The sequence below is a fragment of the Marmota monax genome, unplaced genomic scaffold (genome assembly GCF_021218885.2).
Source record: "Marmota monax isolate L192 unplaced genomic scaffold, Marmota_monax_Labrador192_F-V1.1 WCK01_AAM20220418_F8-fsc00219, whole genome shotgun sequence".
Taxonomy (NCBI): domain Eukaryota; kingdom Metazoa; phylum Chordata; class Mammalia; order Rodentia; family Sciuridae; genus Marmota; species Marmota monax.
The window spans coordinates 2,091,518-2,113,154 of record NW_026692081.1 but is presented as its reverse complement, the minus strand read 5'-3'; the positions used below and the strand labels follow the sequence as shown (position 1 = coordinate 2,113,154).

General features: G+C 41.8%; 1 protein-coding gene across 5 annotated transcripts in view; it reads right to left on the bottom strand.

Moving 5' to 3' along the window:
- The window catches only part of Lancl2 (LanC like glutathione S-transferase 2), a 103,095-nt gene extending 91,538 nt beyond the window's left edge, over window positions 1–11,557 (bottom strand). For all 5 annotated transcript variants that reach the window (XM_058584797.1, XM_046460370.2, XM_046460394.2 and 2 more), the window contains exon 1: window positions 11,351–11,557. In XM_058584797.1, the coding sequence (XP_058440780.1) occupies window positions 11,351–11,557 (207 nt within the window). The remainder of the gene's footprint in view (window positions 1–11,350) is intronic.
- Window positions 11,558–21,637: the final 10,080 nt, after the last annotated feature.

Below are 21,637 nucleotides of genomic sequence, written 5' to 3'. Positions count from 1 at the left end.
TCCTGGTAGGGGGGGTGAGGCACAGACACCCGAGTCTCCTCAATTTGTCGTCGAGCCAGAGGGGAGGAGCCGGGCCGCCGCCAGCGCCCGGAGCAGGCCCAGCGGCTCGCCAGCGTGGTGACCGCGTGACCCCAATTGGAGAGGGGGCGGAGCGGAGCCGCCACCCGCACCCGCAAGGAGGGCAGACCCGCGACCCAGTGGTACATGGGCGTGGTAGGAGGGGCAGGGCAGAGCCGCCCTTCGCGCTTGCAAGGTAAACAGACCTGTGACAGCCTGGCGGGTCAGGCCCAGTGGCCTGCCAGTGTGGTACACACGTCACCCCAACTGGAGTAGGGGCAGAGCAGATCCTTCTCCCACGCCCGGATCAGGCCCTGCCGGTGTGGTGGCCATGTGACCCCAATTGGAGTGGGGGCGGAGCGGAACCGCCACCCGTGCCCGCAGGGTGAGCAGACCTGTGACCAACCTGCAGATCAGGCCCAGGGGTCCGCAGGCGTAGTAGGAGGGGCAGGGCAGATCCGCCGCCCGCGCCTCCAAGGTAGGCAGACCTGCAACAGACCGGGGGATCAGGCCCAGGAGCCTGCCGGCGTGGTACACACACCACCCTAATGGGAGTAGGGGCAGAGCAGAGTCGCCGCCCGTGCCAGGAACAGGCCCAGCGTCCTGCAGGCGGGGTAGTCACGACACCCCAATTGGAGTAGGGGCAGAGCAGAGCCTCCACCCGTGCCCGAAAGGTGGGCAGATCTGCAACCGACCAGCGGGACAGGCCCAGTGGCCTGCCGGTACGACAGACACGTCACCCCATTTGGAGTAGGGGCAGAGTAGAGCCGCCACCCGCGCCTGCAGGGTAGGCAAACCTGCAACCGACCGGCGGATCAGGCCCGGTGGCCTGCCGGCGTGGTACACTCGTCACCCCAATTGGAGTAGGGGCAGAACAGAGCCGCCGCCAGCGCCCAGAACAGGCCCAGTGACCTGCCGGCGTGGTAGCCACGACACCCCAATTGGAATAAGGAGAGAGCAGAGCCGCCGCCCGCGCCTGCAGGAAAGATACGCAAGCAGTATGAAAAGACAAGGAAAGAAAGGACCACAAGCAATGCAGGTCAACGCAACTTTAGAAGAGGTAACAGCTGCAGCAGATGGAATGTCAGATAAAGAATTCAGGATATACATGCTTCAGACGATCTGGAGTATCAAGGAAGACATTAAACAGCAAAATCAGACAATGAAAGATCACTTCGACAACGAATTACGCAAACAAATCCAGGAAGCAAAGGATCAACTATACAGGGAGATAGAGGTTATAAAAAACAAACAAACAGAAATCCTAGAAATGCAGGAAGCAATAAACCAACTTAAAAACTCAATGGAGAATACTACCAGCAGAGTAGAACACTTAGAAGATAGAACATCAGACAATGAAGACAAAGTATTTCAACTGGAAAAGAACACAGACAGCTCAGCAAGACTGTTAAGAAACCATGAGCAGAACATCCAAGAAATATGGGATAACATTAAGAGACCAAACTTAAGAGTCATTGGGATACAGGAAGGGACAGAGCTCCAAACCAAAGGAATGAGCAGTCTATTCAATGAAATAATAGGAGAAAACTTCCCAGACTTGAAGAATGAGACAGAATCCCAAATCCTAGAAGCCTACAGGACGCCGAATGTGCAAAATCATAAGAGATCCACACCTAGACACATTATAATGAAGATGCCCAACATGCAGAATAAGGAGAGAATTTTAAAAGCTACAAGAGAAAGGAAGCAGATTACATTTAGGGGTAAGCCAATCAGGATAACAGCTGACCTTTCAACACAGACTCTGAAAGCTAGAAGATCCTGGAATAACATATTTCAAACACTGAAAGAAAATGGGTTCCAACCAAGAATTGTGTATCCAGCGAAATTAAGCTTCAGGATGGAAGATGAAATTAAAACCTTCCACGATAAACAAAAGTTTAAAGAATTCGCAGCTAGAAAACCATCTCTTCAAAACATCCTCGCCAAAACATTACAGGAAGAGGAAATGGAAAATAACAATGAAAACCAACAGTGGGAGGTAGGACAGTAAAGGGGGGGGAAAATAATCAAAGAGGAAAACAAACCATGTTTAGTAACAGAAATAAACAAATATGGCTGGAAGAACAACCCATATCTCAATAATAACCCTAAATGTTAATGGCTTAAACTCACCAATTAAGAGACACAGGCTAGTAGAATGGATCACAAAACAAGACCCAACAATATGCTGCCTACAGGAGACGCATTTGATAGGAAAAGACATACATAGGCTGAAGGTGAAAGGTTGGGAAAAATCATATCACTCATATGGACTTCGGAAACAAGCAGGAGTGTCCATACTCATATCAAATAAAATAGATTTCAAGCCAAAGTTAATCAAAAGGGATAAAGAGGGACACTACATACTGCTTAAGGGAACCATACACCAACAAGACATAACAATCATAAATATTTATGCCCCAAACAATGGTGCAGCTATGTTCATCAAACAAACTCTTCTCAAGTTCAAGAGTCTAATAGACCACCATACCATAATCACGGGAGACTTCAACACACCTCTCTCGCCACTGGACAGATCTTCCAAACAAAAGTTGAATAAGGAAACTATAGAACTCAATAACACAATTAATAACCTAGACTTAATTGACATATATAGAGTATACCACCCAACATCAAGCAGTTATACTTTTTTCTCAGCAGCACATGGATCCTTCTCAAAAATAGATCATATATTATGTCACAGGGCAACTCTTAGACAATATAAAGGGGTAGAGATAATACCATGCATCTTATCTGAGCATAATGGAATGAAACTGAAAATCAACGATAAAAGAAGGAAGGAAAAAGCATACATCATTTGGAGAATTAACAATAGGTTACTGAATGATCAATGGGTTATAGAAGACATCAAGGAGGAAATTAAAAAATTCTTAGAGATAAATGAAAACACAGACACAACATATCGGAATCTATGGGACACATTGAAAGCAGTTCTAAGAGGAAAATTCATTGCTTGGAGTTCATTCCTTAAAAAAAGAAAAAACCAACAAATAAATGATCTCATACTTCATCTCAAAATCCTTGAAAAAGAAGAGCAAAACAACAGCAAAAGAAGTAGAAGGCAAGAAATAATTAAAATCAGAGCTGAAATTAATGAAATCGAAACAAAAGAAACAATTGAAAAAATTGACAAAACTAAAAGTTGGTTCTTTGAAAAAATAAACAAAATCGACAGACCCTTAGCGATGCTAGCGAAGAGAAGAAGAGAGAGAACTCAAATTACTAGCATACGGGATGAAAAAGGCAATATCACAACAGACACTTCAGAAATACAGAAGATAATAAAAAACTATTTTGAATCCTTATACTCCAATAAATTAGAAGATAGTGAAGGCATAGATTAATTTCTTAAGTCATATGATCTGCCCAGATTGAGTCAGGAGGATATAGAAAACCTAAACAGACCAATATCAATTGAGGAAATAGAAGAAACCATCAAAAGACTACCAACTAAGAAAAGCCCAGGTCCGGATGGGTATACAGCAGAGTTTTACAAAACCCTTAAAGAGGAACTAATACCAATACTTTTCAAGCTACTTCAGGAAATAGAAAAGGAGGGAGAACTTCCAAATTCATTCTATGAGGCCAACATCACCCTGATACCTAAACCAGACAAAGACACTTCAAAGAAAGAAAACTACAGACCAATATCTCTAATGAACCTAGATGCAAAAATCCTCAATAAAATTCTGGCGAATCGGATACAAAAACATATAAAAAAAATTGTGCACCATGATCAAGTAGGATTCATCCCTGGGATGCAAGGCTGGTTCAATATACGGAAATCAATAAATGTTATTCACCACATCAATAGACTTAAAAATAAGAACCATATGATCATCTCGATAGATGCGGAAAAAGCATTCGACAAAGTACAGCATCCCTTTATGTTCAAAACTCTAGAAAAACTAGGGATAACAGGAACATACCTCAATATTGTAAAAGCAATCTATGCTAAGCCTCAGGCTAGCATCATTCTGAATGGAGAAAAACTGAAGGCATTCCCTCTAAAATCTGGAACAAGACAGGGATGCCCTCTCTCACCACTTCTGTTCAACATAGTTCTCGAAACACTGGCCAGAGCAATTAGACAGACGAAAGAAATTAAAGGCATCAAAATAGGAAAAGAAGAACTTAAATTATCACTATTTGCAGATGACATGATTCTATACCTAGCAGACCCAAAAGGGTCTACAAAGAAACTATTAGAGCTAATAAATGAATTCAGCAAAGTGGCAGGATATAAAATCAACACGCATAAATCAAAGGCATTCCTGTATATCAGCGACAAATCCTCTGAAATGGAAATGAGGACAACCACTCCATTCACAATATCTTCAAAAAAAATAAAATACTTGGGAATCAACCTAACAAAAGAGGTGAAAGACTTATACAATGAAAACTACAGAACCCTAAAGAGAGAAATAGAAGAAGATCTTAGAAGATGGAAAAATATACCCTGTTCATGGATAGGCAGAACTAACATCATCAAAATGGCGATATTACCAAAAGTTCTCTATAGGTTTAATGCAATGCCAATCAAAATCCCAACGGCATTTCTTGTAGAAATAGAGAAAGCAATCATGAAATTCATATGGAAAAATAAAAGACCCAGAATAGCAAAAACAATGCTAAGCAGGAAGTGTGAATCAGGCGGTATAGCGATACCAGACTTCAAACTATACTACAGAGCAATAGTAACAAAAACAGCATGGTACTGGTACCAAAACAGGCGGGTGGACCAATGGTACAGAATAGAGGACACAGAAACCAATCCACAAAACTACAACTACCTTATATTTGATAAAGGGGCTAAAAGCATGCAATGGAGGAAGGATAGCATCTTCAACAAATGGTGCTGGGAAAACTGGAAATCCATATGCAACAAAATGAAACTGAATCCCTTTCTCTCGCCATGCACAAAAGTGAATTCAAAATGGATCAAGGAGCTTGATATCAAATCAGAGACACGCCGTCTGATAGAAGAAAAAGTTGGCTACGATCTACATACTGTGGGGTCGGGCTCCAAATTCCTCAATAGGACACCCATAGCACAAAAGTTAATAACTAGAATCAACAAATGGGACTTACTCAAACTAAAAAGTTTTTTCTCAGCAAAAGATACAATAAGAGAGGTAAATAGAGAGCCTACATCCTGGGAACAAATCTTTACTCCTCACACTTCAGATAGAGCCCTAATATCCAGAGTATACAAAGAACTCAAAAAATTAGACAATAAGAGAACAAACAACCCAATCAACAAATGGGCCAAGGACCTGAACAGACACTTCTCAGAGGAGGACATACAATCAATCAACAAGTACATGAAAAAATGCTCACCATCTCTAGCAGTCAGAGAAATGCAAATCAAAACCACCCTAAGATACCATCTCACTCCAGTTAGATTGGCAGCCATTATGAAGTCAAACAACAACAAGTGCTGGCGAGGATGTGGGGAAAAGGGTACACTTGTACATTGCTGGTGGGACTGCAAATTGGTGCAGCCAATTTGGAAAGCAGTATGGAGATTTCTTGGAAAGCTGGGAATGGAGCCACCATTTGACCCAGCTATTCCCCTTCTCGGTCTATTCCCTAAAGACCTAAAAAGAGCATGCTACAGGGACACTGCTACATCGATGTTCATAGCAGCACAATTCACAATAGCTAGACTGTGGAACCAACCTAGATGCCCTTCAATGGATGAATGGATAAAAAAATGTGGCATTTATACACAATGGAGTATTACTCTGCATTAAAAAATGACAAAATCATAGAATTTACAGGGAAATGGATGGCATTAGAGCAGATTATGCTAAGTGAAGCTAGCCAATCCCTAAAAAACAAATGCCAAATGTCTTCTTTGATATAAGGAGAGTAACTAAGATCAGAGTATGGACGAAGAGCAGGAGAAGAAGATTAACATTTAACAGGGATGAGAGGTGGGAGGGAAAGGGAGAGAGAAGGGAAATTGCATGGTAATGGAAGGAGACCCTCAGGGTTATACAGTGGAGGGGGTAGAGAGAGAGGAGGGGAGGGGAGGGGAGAGGTGGGGAGGGGGGAGGGTGGAGGATGGGAAAGGCAGCGGAGGACAACAGACACTAGTATGGCAATATGTAAATCAATGGATGTGTAACTGATGTGATTCTGCAATCTGTGTATGGGGTGAAGGTGGGAGTTCATAACCCACTTGAATCAAAGTGTGGAATATGATATGTCAAGAAATTTGTAATGTTTTGAACAACCCACAATAAAAAATTTAAAAAAAAAGAGAAAAAAAGATAAAAAAAATAAAATAAATGTATTAACTTAATTAACCATTATAAAAATTATATAAAAATGGGGTATTACAACTATCATTACTACAAGCTTTTAACAAATATATTATAACTATATTAAGAACTTCAATTAAACTTTCAATTTAACTTTTAACAAGTCGATGAGGTAAGAAAGCCAAGTTTCAATGTAGTTAAGTAACCTGCACCAACTTAAAAGCAAGTAAGTGACAGAAAAGTAGCAAATAAGTCTATCCAAGTAATTAACTGCTCTATACTTCAGTTTATTCACAAAATGAGAAATGTTAATTTACTATTTCATTAGCCTCCTCTCCATAATCTTCCCATCACCCTTCTGTCAATACCTTTCCATATTAGGAATTAAAAACTGGTTGGTGGTTAAGATCATATTAAAAGAAAATTCAACAATGTCATAGAGCAATAAAGAATATTACTTCTCACATTTAGGAATCCCCTGGGCCTGGTGATCTTGTTAAAATGTGGCTCACTAGATCTGAGGTGGGATTTGCATTCCTAACAAGTTTTCTGGAAATGTTTGTGCTCTTGGTCCACAAACCTCATTTTGAGAAGAAAGGCTATAGAGTTTATCCCTCTACTCCACACCCATATACCACTACAGTTCATTTTGTTATGTATGTATAAAAGCATATATACATGTGTGTTTAAGAGACAGAGTCTATGTTATTCAGGCAGACTCCAACTCCTGGGCTCAAGATGATCTTCCTGCCTCAACTTCCCACATAGCTGGAACTATAGGAATACACCTCTTCATTTTGAAAGAAGAAAAAGGAATTACATTTCTCTGGGCAATTGAGAAGTGCTGTTTTCCTATGTTTATATAATATAAAGTTAAACAAATTTTGATAAGAAAGATTATCCACTTTTAAACAAAAATATGAAAAATTAAAGAAAATTTTAAAATAAAGCATTCCAATAACTCAAGATTATACCAAATTAAGGATACAAAGTAAAAGTTTTCCTGATTTCATTTTTCTGTGGAAAAAGTTCTAAAATCCTTCAGATCCATCAAAATCAGCCCCTCTCTACCTTCTGTCTCAAACTCCCATGTCACTCATGCTCCCTCTTCTCCAGCCATGTTTTACTCCTTGACAATCTACTATTTTAGTAATGCATCCATCTCCGAAGTCCTTGCTCTTGTAGTTCTCTACCTTAGGCTGGCAAGTCCTACTTAATCTTCAAGGACCTCAAAAATATCACCTTAATCTGAAAAGCCTTTCCTGGTGCCAGTGGGCAAAAGTAATCTCTTTCTTGTGCCTTCATTATATCACTTGTGTATTCTCACTTACTATACTACTCATTGCATGGTTCCAGAGGGTACACTTCCAGCAAGTTCCAGTGGTACAGTATCACACCCATTTCTCTGCCAGCCAATGGCCATGCCTTCCCCCAACAAGTTCATTTCTTGGCTGCAAGGCTGCAAACCACTTAATATTTATATGCTTGTATAATCCCTTCATTTGTGTGATAGGTCACTTCTGAGATTATAAAATAGATAGCAGCTTCCATCTTGTTCTTGTATACCTTGAAGGAAGCCAGTCCCTATGTCCTGAAACAGCCCTACTGCAAGGCTTATGTGTGGTAAGAAACTGAAGCCTCCAAATAATAACTAAAGCGCCCTGCCAACAATTATTATGTGAACAAACCTGGAAGCAGATTCTCTTAGCCCCACTTAAGCTTTAAAATGACTGCAGCTTCCTCAACAAGTTACAATGACTTAGTTAAGTGGAAACCGTATTCCTGACTCTCATACATTAAATATTTACAAAGTGGCTAAATTTGGGGGTAATTTTATACACAGTATAGCACCCCCTGTGTTATTAGCACAGGTACCTTTTCTTTGTACACTCTCTCGGTCCTATGGATGAGGCTGCTCCTTATTTCCACTATTCCTATATTCTCTAGAACTCTCATTTATAATGAGAAAAATCAAACTTTGGGTGGTTTCTATCCTGATTGAACCCTGACAATATGCCAGATAAAGCTGATTCTACTGGTCAAAGAACTACTAGCTTAAATTAGCTAAGGATTCAGCTCCTGGAACTGAAGTCAATTCCCTTGAAGTCCATGGCCACAGTAAATTCCAGTAAAAGTTAGGGAGGAAATGACTGTAAAGTATTGAGAGTATTTGCTATAGAAATCTCCCATTGTTTAAAACCTGCTATTATCTTGATTCACTGTTTTTCATATTTTGGCCAATACTGTAAAAAGTGCTATAAAAGCCTACTTATGGAAATAATCAAAGAAGCAGGTTTGAGTGGCTTAACAACTATACCACATACATATGCAGTTAATCTAAAATGAGAATGTGTAAATGATTAAAGAATACTAATAATAAAATAATTGTGTTGGTAGATTTTATGTAATCTTTACTCATAGCACACATTGTCAAGAGAAACTTATGCAATGCTTAACTTACAAATTAACAAATTACTCCCTGCCTTTAGTTTCCTAGGGGTGTCACAAAGTACCACAAAACTGGGTGGCTTAAAACAGAAATTGATCGTCTCTGTTCTCAAAGCTCTAAGTTCAAAAACATCCTTCTCACCTCTAGCTTCTGGTGTGGTTGGCAATCCTTGGTACTCCTTGTGTGGGAGATGCATCATTCCACCTCCATTGTCACGCAGTCATTTTCTCTCTCCCTGTGTGTCTATAACTTCTCTTCTTAAAAGATTCCAGTCATTTTGGATTAAAAACCTACCCTATTCTAATATGACCTCATCTTAACTAATTGTATGTGCCATGACCTTATTTCCAAATAAAATCACATTTTGAGGTTCCAGTGGTTAGAAATTCAGTCACAATCTTTGTGGGTGAAACAATTCATTTTCAGGAAATCTCATGTCTATCAAAACAAATGCATAGTTTTATGTCTTCTATCTTAATTGCCTCTTAACATGTCTTAAGAATACAAATATAATAAATTTATCCATGATAAAGTGTCTATACAAAAGACAGTGGAGCTTAATTCATATTCATTTTATCTTATGACTTTCCCATAACCAAAAACCAATCTTTCTACCTTTAACCCCCTTTCTGTCTCCCTTCAATGTTCTCTCATTTTCACATTCAAGAACACATTTTCCATTTCCCCTTAAGTATATAATCACAACCACTGGCATAGGTCTCCAAGACAATTTATTACTATTTTAATTGCATAGACAATTGGTCACAAGACACATTCATTATTTGTGGATTTTTAAACAAACTGATTTCGTGTAAAGCAGAGATCAAAATCACAGTTATTGAAATATAAATTGTAAAAATAAAAATTTGTAATTTTGGTACTGTAAGTTGTCCCAGTATTTATCTTATTTATTGTGAGGTTGAAAATGATGCTCACCTGCCCCTATCAAAAAGCTGTCAAGAGTTCACTTCATTTTTCACTAAACCTCGAAGTATTGAAAGAGCAACTAATTATAAATGATTTAAAAAAGTGTTTGCTAGAGATATTTGTTGTAAAAAAAATTGAACACTAAGTCACAAATATAACAGACATATGAAAAAGAGAGGAAACAGAGAAAAACAATATTGATATATGAGTTCTAAAGCATAGCATTTAAATTGCTAAGAAACAGTTAACATTTATTCAGAGCCTACTAGGTAGCAGATCAGGCATTCTGCTGGGCAATTTATATTCTTTAATTCATCACTAACATCCCTGAGTTAGGAATGATTATCCAACTTTTAATCACAAGTAAGACAAAAGGCTTAGAGAAGTCATTAGATTTCATATTCAGACCAATGGCTCTTTCAAATTTACCTTCCTAGTTTTGGCCAACTTCTCCCTTTTCAAAAATAAAATGCATGAGGAGCCAGGGAAGTGAAAGGAGCCTTGCAATACATAGAGAAAAAGACAACCTGGTAAATGTGTGGTTTTACCAAACATGAACAAATTGTATTCACATTCCAGAGAAAAGTGGCAGAATATGTCCCAGTAAAACACATCATTTTGGCAAAAGGATTATTTTGAGCTAAAAGCACTTGAGAAACAGCAGGTAGGTGTTCAAAACCTCCCCTTTTCCTCCTGAAAGTAGGAGATAAAACTTCCATGGAAAAGATGCCTGCCCCAATACCAGGAGAAACTTTCTTATCACAAGGGACAGGGTGTGGAAGACAGAAGAATTTTATATTTATTAAAATAATCACATTCCTTTATTCTCCGTATAAACAGTATTTTAGTTCCCTTCCAATAATTGTCTCTTGTTGTTTGGCCTAATATAAATGCATTTGGTTTTGCCACTTTCGTCTTCATTTCCTTATGAGGCTCCTATGTCAATAAAACATGAAATAAATTTATGTGCTTTCTGTTAATTTGTTTATGTTAATTTCATTCTCTGGCCCAGCGAGGACCTTACAGAGTAAAGTTTCTCTTCTTAATCCCGTCTTCAATTGCTGGGCACGCAGGAAAAAAAAAAAAAAAAGACAAGACTTGATTTTATGAACAATGCTTTTTTGCTACTATTCGTCAGAGATAAGGTCCAAGGGTGGGGAACCAACCAAGTATGACATCCACACACAATCAGGCTAGGGAGAAATGCAAATAGGTTTTTGACGTTAAATTCATCAGTTTTAGAGAAGGAAGCCAGGAGGCAGGCCTCCTTCGGTACATAAATCTGCATACCCAATCGCCACTAGTACCCTAATATCACTTTTAGGCGCCAGGAAACAAAGCGCTCCATCAGAGTTTTAAAGACCGGAGAGCCCAGGAGGCGTATATTGCCGTTGAAGTGGCCACTGCAATAAAAGCTCACAGCCCCTAGGCCATTCTCGCTCCGCAGGCTGGCGCCGGCGGACGACAAATTCACACCGCACTGTGCCTAGCCCTGGACTGCCAGCAGCGACGCGCGCGAGTGACGTCAACGCGCCGCCGGCCGCGAAGGGTGGACGCTACCACCGCTGGCGCCCCCCCACCCCACCCCCGCCGGGCCTTTCCCGAGGCAGGGCCGCCGACTCACCTTGCCGTCGTGGTGGAAAGGAAGGCCGAGCTCATCTGTGGTGGATTGGGTGCGAACACAGCCCGACTCTTCTGAGGTTCCGGTAGTGAGCCCCGCGGCGGCGAGGGCGGCCTCGTAGTCCGGGAAGGGATTGGTGAACGCGCGCTCCTCCATCTCCGCCTCCCCTCCCAGATGCAATTTCAACCTCTTTGACATGGTCTCGCCCATCTCCGCCGCGCGCCCTCTCCCCACCCTAGGTGCCGCGCGGCACGGCGCGCGAGCGGGGACAAACCTCCTGCCGGGGCGTTCCGGCTGGAGCAGCGCTGTCTCGCGCGCCAGTCACCTACCGAAGATCCCGCAGCCGGAGCCAAGGGCTTCCTTTAGAAAGAGCGAAACTGTGAGCTGGCGGGATGAGCGGAGTCTTGGAACCCGCTATAGCCTCGCCTGGTGGCCTTCTTCACCGCGGGGTGCCTGTACATCTGGATGCAGCCGGTGAGCTGCACGTGGTGCCTCCGCCCCGCGCGGCTGCTGTTCGCTGCGGCGGGAAAAGTGGGCTCGGCGGGACCTCCGTAGCCCTCGGCGGTTCGGAATACGCTCACGCCATCCGCCGGCCCTGGTCTTGCTGGGACCGGGATAGTAGCCCGCAGAGCCTGTCCGCGGGTACGCGCAGGCTGGGCCGGAGCCCCCGGGTCTGGAACCGCTCCAGTAATGCCGCGCCCCGGTCCTCTCCGGTGGCCGATTTTCTAGAGAAAACCGAATGAACCGCGAGAGGCACGTTCCCGCAGGGAAAACCTGTAGAGGATTTGCTGTCATTCAAGGAGTGTGCTGTTCGCAGAAAAGGAAAAGCGCATCCCCCGACGCTCCATCATCAATCTGCATTTTCCCCAGCCCGGCGATGCCGCCCATGTCCTCAGCCCCAGGTGGTGCGCCAGCCACAGGAATAGCAAACAGCAGCTTTGTTTGATATTTTTAAAGAGAGAGAGAGAAAAAAAAAAATCTCCTCTAAAGAAAAGAATTTCAAAACAGACTATCTGCAAGGATAGTCTCCAGGGGCGAGGAATACAGTCCCTCCTATTCATCACTGTTGGGAGGGGGGGTTGTCTTGGAGGAGGAGCCACAGGCTTTATTTATTTATTTTTAATCTTGTGTTTTATTTTCAGTTTCTTTGTTTTGGAAAAAAAATGGACATCTTTGGTAACAAGAGATAATGTGAAAGCATATTTAATCATCGAAATATTTTATTGACCAGAGAGACCCCTTCGATATTACTATAAATGCCCTGGAGCACAATAAGTATCATTAAAAAAAGGACACAAGCAAATAGAACTTTGCATTTATATAATTATAATATATTAACTTCAGTCTTTTATTGATTCTCTTTTATTCTTCATGCTATTTATTTAGAACCAAATCAACATGATTTGTCCTCCTTAAGAGAAAAGTCTTATTTTAGTGTTCTTCCAATTAGCAAATATTGGTGCTAGGCCATGAGGACATAAGAGATTAAAAAGTTTCTGAGAATGTCTAGCTAGTGGATGAGAAATGCAAAAATCACAGCACAGCATAATGGGTACATTTTTCTGAAATTATGTACATGGTGACATGATAGAGAATACCTTACCAATCACTGCTGCCTCTGTGGCTTTAGAGTGGGCTGTTGTGAGTAAAGACCTGGCTTCCCACTCTTGCCCAACCCCATAAGGCTGTGGATGTGAAACACATCCTCATATGGGAGACTTAGAAACCAGAAGCTCTGATAACATCTATCCCCACACCAGTTACCCACCTGGGCAGGTCTCTGGGACAACTCCTGCTGTCCTTTTTAACCCTGCCTGGAGAATACCAAAAGAGCAGTGTGCTCTCAGGACAGGTTTATCTTAAAGTGTTTCAGAATATAAGAGATATTAAGGCTTATTCAGATAGGAAATCTGAGGTACAGGAGGAATCTCTGTGGCTGAGTTTCAGCCATGTCTGAAAAGATCTGGGGACTTGCAGGTTGCTACAACCCCAGTCTATTTGCAGTTTGTCTTCCCTCTGTGAGATCAAGACAACCCTCTGGTCCAGGAGCAAAGCCCCATTTGTTTGCACAGGTACCCCCCATTTGTTTGCATAGGTACCGTGCAACAATGTGGGGCTGAGTTAGAACAATGTGAAATCTGTACAGCATAGTTTAAAATTTTGTATTTTTCTTCTGCCTCAATATCCCGCCCCCACACCAAAAAAAAAAATAAAAAATAAAAATTCCCACAAACAAGCTGTAAACCCCCTGACCAGTGGACCAGGTACACCCATGACAAAGCTGCTCTTGTCACAAATTCTTCTTGTCCTTCTTTGTCTGTGACCTAGTGGCAAAGATACTTTGCTTGGTCAAACATTGGCCAGGTTCCTGAACTTTTTCCTATGTTAGTTTGTGCACTTCCTTATGAAGTCCACTTTCTGCAAAGTCAGTTTATCAAGAACCCCCTACCCTCACTATGTGATCACCCTTGATTGCTGATCAGCAATCCACTATGCCCCAGGTAATAGCTGATAACCAGGGCTTGCCTTCAGCATCCCATTAGACGTGTTTTGTGTTGCTGACCGAACAAGAACAAATTAGAAGTAAAAAAAAAAAAAAAAGTTTATTTGGGCTGACCATTTCAGAGGTCCATAGATGGCCAACTCCATTGGCCCAACATGAGGCAGAACATGAAAGCAGAAGGGCCATGGCAAGACAAGTTGCTCACCTCATGGCAGGCAGGAAACAGAGGAGAGAGGTGGGAAAAGAAGCCACAGAAAAGATGGAATTCATCCAGGGCATATCCCCAGTGTCCCACCTCCTCTAGGCATGCCCCACCTGCCTACAGTTAACACCCAATCAGTTCATTCAAACTAGAATGTGCAGATTAGATTACAACTTTCACAATTGGATCATTTCACCTCTGAACAGCCCTTTGTTAACAGGGTCTTTGCTTCACACCTCATACCCAAACCATGGCAGTCAGTTTTTCCTCTTTACCACCTGATGGTTCCTCTAAGTAATTTTCCCCCACCTTATTACTTGACTATACATCTCCACTTGCTCTTGCAATGTTCAGAATTGAGTCGTCCAGTCTCTCTCCAATGGATGGGCAGAGGACAAGATAGAATGATGGCAGAAAAGACAGATCATGCCATAAACTCCCACTAGGCCCCTCCTCAAAAATTTCCAAGTTCTTTTGTGCCTAGGTTTGGCCAAGGTTGGCATGCCATTTAGGTGGGGATGCCCCAAGATCTGATGGGACATCCAAGGACTTGTTCTCATTTCTTGCCTTCAGAAAATTCTCCATCTTCTTACTGTGCCACCCACCCCTGAAGATGCCACAATTGCTTCAAGGTTTGTTTTCCTGGGGCTTCTAGGGCTGAAACCTGTGGAATTTTCCAGGACAGTGACCTCAAGAAAGAATTGGCCGCAACAAGGGCACTGTCACACTAATTCATGATGATTCATATTGTTTATATAAATATTTGCTCTGCAAAATATATTTATCTATGCTCTACATATCCTAAGGTGTGAGTGCCTTTTTCCAACTTCAGAAATAATAGTACCGGTAAAGGAAGATTACCATGTTCACGCTGGTTGCTGTGTCACAGTCAAAATCCTGTTGGATTAAACCCCTCAGAACAAATATCACTTCTTCCACCACAATGCCCAACCTTAGGAACACAACAAGGTACTTGCTAAATGCTGGTTGGATTAGACCCAAACTGTGATGAGGAAATTTTCTCTGAAGGAAAATTGGCAGGTAGATGGCAGCAGCTGCTATTAAAATCAGACTAATTTAATTCTCTTTAGCAAGTAAAATGTTTGCTTCCTTGCTTATTTGTTTATATTAATTTATTTTCCTGATTATACATGCTTAGAGGTTTATAGAGAAAAATTTGGAAGAGAACAGAGAAGAAAATGAAAGACTATCCATAATCCTAACAAGGAGACACAGCCTCTTGTTAACACTTGATGTTCAGATGGTTCCAGTTGGAGTTCCATAAGCAAAATCCTTAATGTGTTGTCTATTCTAATGAGTGTTAATATTATATTCCTGTGAGAAGTTAAATTTTTGAATACTAATCCCTCATATACACAGTTTTAGATCTTTTACCTCTCCCTCTGTCAGGGAAACAATTAGCCAGGGTAGGGGTGACTCATAAGATTATAATTTCTTCTAATCTTGTATTATTTCCCATGCAATATGAATATCATGAACATTCTAACTGCCTGGGCAGAAAGTCTCTCTTTATAGTCTTTTATTATTATTTTTTGTAGACCTTATCCAGATTCAGTTCTTAAAAAGAACTGAGAACTTACTAAGGTTCAATTCATCTCTAATGGGCTCTGTGAAATTTGGGATTTGCCCTTTCCCCAGAACCAGTTTTGTTTTTAATGAAAACAAAAAAAAGACAGTGAGATAATATGACTCAGCTAAATTAATAAAGTAGCATGCAACAGGAAAATTATAGTTTGAACCGTCCCGGAACCGCCCTGGCTCAGGGCTGCGGAGCCCGCGGAGGCTGCTTCTTGGACCCTGCTACTATCAGAGCATACACCAAACACTAAGCGGCCGAATTCCGGCTCCCGGAACTGAGCCCGCGGGGGCTGCTTCTTGGAGCCTACACTTATAGGAGCTTACACCGAGCACGGAGCGGCCGAGTTCCGGCTCCCGGAACTTCCCTGGACCGGGGCTAGGAGCCCGCGGAAACTGTGTCTCGGTCCGGGTCCTGCTGAGGGCAGGTCAGGACTCACCCATTGCTTGGGTTGCCTGGCAAGGGGAACGAAATGCTGCCATTCGCATAGGATACCAACATGGCAGAGATCTGATGTCAGCAGAAAGCGGTGGAGGAGAGATCTTCATCAATACCAGCGGTGACATAAGCAGTTGGTCTCCTGGTAAGGGGGGTGAGGCTCAGTCACCCGAGCCTCCTCAATTTGTCCTCGAGCCAGAGGGAAGGAGCCGGGCCGCCGCCAGCCCCCGGAGCAGGCCCAGCGGCTCGCCAGCGTGGTGACCGCGTGACCCCAATTGGAGAGGGGGCGGAGCGGAGCCGCCACCCACACCCGCCAGGTGGGCAGACCCACGACCCAGTAGTACATGGGCGTGGTAGGAGGGGCAGGGCAGAGCCGCCCTTCGCGCTTGCAAGGTAAACAGACCTGTGACAGCCTGGCAGGTCAGGCCCAGTGGCCTGCCAGTGTGGTACACACGTCACCCCAACTCGAGTAGGGGCAGAGCAGATCCTTATCCCACGCCCGGATCAGGCCCTGCCGGTGTGGTGGTCACGTGACCCCAATTGGAGTGGGGGTGGAGAGGAACCGCCACCCGTGCCCGCAGGGTGAGCAGACCAGTGATCAACCTGCAGATCAGGCCCAGGGGTCCGCAGGCGTGGTAGGAGGGGCAGGGCAGATCCGCCGCCCGCGCCTTCAAGGTAGGCAGACCTACAACAGACCGGCGGATCAGGCCCAGGAGCCTGCCGGCGGGGTACAAACACCACCCTAATTGGAGTAGTGACAGAGCAGAGTCGCCTCCCTTGCCAGGAACAGACCCAGCATCCTGCAGGCGGGGTAGTCACGACACCCCAATTGGAGTAGGGGCAAAGCAGAGCCTCCACTCGTGCCCGAAAGGTGGGCAGATCTGCGACCGACCAGCAGGACAGGCCCAGTGGCCTGCTGGTACGACAGACACGTCACCCCAATTGGAGTAGGGGCAGAACAGAGCCGCCACCAGCTCCCAGAACAGGCCCAGTGACCTGCCGGCGGGGTAGCCACGACACCCCAATTGGAATAAGGAGAGAGCAGAGCCGCCGCCCGCACCTGCAGGAAAGATACGCAAGCAGTATGAAAAGACAAGGAAAGAAAGGACCACAAGCAATGCAGGTCAACGCAACTTTAGAAGAGGTAACAGCTGCAGCAGATGGAATGTCAGATAAAGAATTCAGGATATACATGCTTCAGATGATCTGGAGTATCAAGGAAGACATTAAACAGCAAAATCAGACAATGAAAGATCACTTCGACAACGAATTACGCAAACAAATCCAGGAAGCAAAGGATCAACTATACAGGGAGATAGAGGTTATAAAAAACAAGCAATCAGAAATCCTAGAAATGCAGGAAGCAATAAACCAACTTAAAAACTCAATGGAGAATACTACCAACAGAGTAGAACACTTAGAAGATAGAACATCAGACAATGAAGACAAAGTATTTCAACTGGAAAAGAACATAGACAGCTCAGCAAGACTGTTAAGAAACCATGAGCAGAACATCCAAGAAATATGGGATAACATTAAGAGACCAAACTTAAGAGTCATTGGGATACAGGAAGGTACAGAGCTCCAAACCAAAGGAATGAGAAGTCTATTCAATGAAATAATACAAGAAAACTTCCCAGACTTGAAGAATGAGACAGAATCCCAAATCCTAGAAGCCTACAGGACGCCGAATGTGCAAAATCATAAGAGATCCACACCTAGACACATTATAATGAAGATGCCCAACATACAGAATAAGGAGAGAATTTTAAAAGCTACAAGAGAAAGGAAGCAGATTACATTTAGGGGCAAGCCAATCAGGATAACAGCTGATCTTTCAACACAGACTCTGAAAGCTAGAAGATCCTGGAATAACATATTTCAAACACTGAAAGATAATGGGTTCCAACCAAGAATTGTGTATCCAGCGAAATTAAGCTTCAGGATGGAGAATGAAATTAAAACCTTCCACGATAAACAAAAGTTTAAAGAATTCGCAGCTAGAAAACCATCTCTTCAAAACATCCTAGCCAAAGTATTACAGGAAGAGGAAATGGAAAATAACAATGAAAACCAACAGTGGGAGGTAGGACAGTAAAGGGGGGGGGGAAACAATCAAAGAGGAAAACAAACAATGTTTAGTAACATAAATAAACAAATATGGCTGGAAGAACAACCCATATCTCAATAATAACCCTAAATGTTAATGGCTTAAACTCACCAATTAAGAGACACAGGCTAGTAGAATGGATCACAAAACAAGACCCAACAATATGCTGCCTACAGGAGACGCATTTGATAGGAAAAGACATACATAGGCTGAAGGTGAAATGTTGGGAAAAATCATATCACTCATATGGACTTCGGAAACAAGCAGGCGTGTCCATACTCATATCAAATAAAATAGATTTCAAGCCAAAGTTAATCAAAAGAGATAAAGAGGGACACTACATACTGCTTAACGGAACCATACACCAACAAGACATAACAATCATAAATATTTATGCCCCAAACAATGGTGCAGCTATGTTCGTCAAACAAACTCTTCTCAAGTTCAAGAGTCTAATAGACCACCACACCATAATCATGGGAGACTTCAACACACCTCTCTCGCCACTGGACAGATCTTCCAAACAAAAGTTGAATAAGGAAACTATAGAACTCAATAACACTATTAATAACCTAGACCTAATTGACATATATAGAGTATACCACCCAACATCAAGCAGTTACACTTTTTTCTCAGCAGCACATGGATCCTTCTCAAAAATAGATCATATATTATGTCACAGGGCAACTCTTAGACAATATAAAGGAGTAGAGATATTACCATGCATCTTATCTGATCATAATGGAATGAAACTGAAAATCAACGATAAAAGAAGGAAGGAAAAAGCATACATCAATTGGAGAATGAACAATAGGTTACTGAATGATCAATGGGTTATAGAAGACATCAAGGAGGAAATTAAAAAATTCTTAGAGATAAATGAAAACACAGACACAACATATCGGAATCTATGGGACACATTGAAAGCAGTTCTAAGAGGAAAATTCATTGCTTGGAGTTCATTCCTTAAAAAAAGAAAAAACCAACAAATAAATGATCTCATACTTCATCTCAAAATCCTTGAAAAAGAAGAGCAAAACAACAGCAAAAGAAGTAGAAGGCAAGAAATAATGAAAATCAGAGCTGAAATTAATGAAATCGAAACAAAAGAAACAATTGAAAAAATTGACAAAACTAAAAGTTGGTTCTTTGAAAAAATAAACAAAATCGACAGACCCTTAGCGATGCTAGTGAAGAGAAGAAGAGAGAGAACTCAAATTACTAGCATACGGGATGAAAAAGGCAATATCACAACAGACACTTCAGAAATACAGAAGATAATCAAAAACTATTTTGAATCCTTATACTCCAATAAATTAGAAGATAGTGAAGGCATAGATAAATTTCTTAAGTCATATGATCTGCCCAGATTGAGTCAGGAGGATATAGAAAACCTAAACAGACCAATATCAATTGAGGAGATAGAAGAAACCATCAAAAGACTACCAACTAAGAAAAGCCCAGGTCCCGATGGGTATACAGCAGAATTTTACAAAACCTTTAAAGAAGAACTAATACCAATACTTTTCAAGCTACTTCAGGAAATAGAAAAGGAGGGAGAACTTCCAAATTCATTCTATGAGGCCAACATCACCCTGATACCTAAACCAGACAAAGACACTTCAAAGAAAGAAAACTACAGACCAATATCTCTAATGAACCTAGATGCAAAAATCCTCAATAAAATTCTGGCGAATCGGATACAAAAACATATCAAAAAAATTGTACACCATGATCAAGTAGGATTCATCCCTGGGATGCAAGGCTGGTTCAATATACGGAAATCAATAAATGTTATTCACCACATCAATAGACTTAAAAATAAGAACCATATGATCATCTCGATAGATGCGGAAAAAGCATTTGACAAAGTACAGCATCCCTTTATGTTCAAAACTCTAGAAAAACTAGGGATAACAGGAACATACCTCAATATTGTAAAAGCAATCTATGCTAAGCCTCAGGCTAGCATTATTCTGAATGGAGAAAAACTGAAGGCATTCCCTCTAAAATCTGGAACAAGACAGGGATGCCCTCTCTCTCCACTTCTCTTCAACATAGTTCTCGAAACACTGGCCAGAGCAATTAGACAGACGAAAGAAATTAAAGGCATAAAAATAGGAAAAGAAGAAATTAAATTATCACTATTTGCAGATGATATGATTCTATATCTAGCAGACCCAAAAGGCTCTACAAAGAAACTATTAGAGCTAATAAATGAATTCAGCAAAGTGGCAGGATTTAAAATCAACACGCATAAATCAAAGGCATTCCTGTATATCAGCGACAAATCCTCTGAAATGGAAATGAGGACAACCACTCCATTCAAAATATCTTCAAAAAAAATAAAATACTTGGGAATCAACCTAACAAAAGAGGTGAAAGACTTATACAATGAAAACTACAGAACCCTAAAGAGAGAAATAGAAGAAGATCTTAGAAGATGGAAAAATATACCCTGTTCATGGATAGGCAGAACTAACATCATCAAAATGGCAATATTACCAAAAGTTCTCTATAGGTTTAATGCAATGCCAATCAAAATCCCAATGGCATTTCTTGTAGAAATAGAGAAAGCAATCATGAAATTCATATGGAAAAATAAAAGACCCAGAATAGCAAAAACAATGCTAAGCAAGAAGTGTGAATCAGGCGGTATAGCGATACCAGACTTCAAACTATACTACAGAGCAATAGTAACAAAAACAGCATGGTACTGGTACCAAAACAGGCGTGTGGACCAATGGTACAGAATAGAGGACACAGAAACCAATCCACAAAACTACAACTATCTTATATTTGATAAAGGGGCTAAAAGCATGCAATGGAGGAAGGATAGCATCTTCAACAAATGGTGCTGGGAAAACTGGAAATCCATATGCAACAAAATGAAACTGAATCCCTTTCTCTCGCCATGCACAAAAGTGAATTCAAAATGGATCAAGGAACTTGATATCAAATCAGAGACGCGCCGTCTGATAGAAGAAAAAGTTGGCTACGATCTACAGTCGGTGGGGTCGGGCTCCAAATTCCTCAATAGGACACCCATAGCACAAAAGTTAATAACTAGAATCAACAAATGGGACTTACTCAAACTAAAAAGTTTTTTCTCAGCAAAAGAAACAATAAGAGAGGTAAATAGGGAGCCTACATCCTGGGAACAAATCTTTACTCCTCACACTTCAGATAGAGCCCTAATATCCAGAGTATACAAAGAACTCAAAAAATTAGACAATAAGAGAACAAACAACCCAATCAACAAATGGGCCAAGGACCTGAACAGACACTTCACAGAGGAGGACATACAGTCAATCAACAAGTACATGAAAAAATGCTCAACATCTCTAGCTGTCAGAGAAATGCAAATCAAAACCACCCTAAGATACCATCTCACTCCAGTAAGATTGGCAGCCATTAGGAAGTCAAACAACAACAAGTGC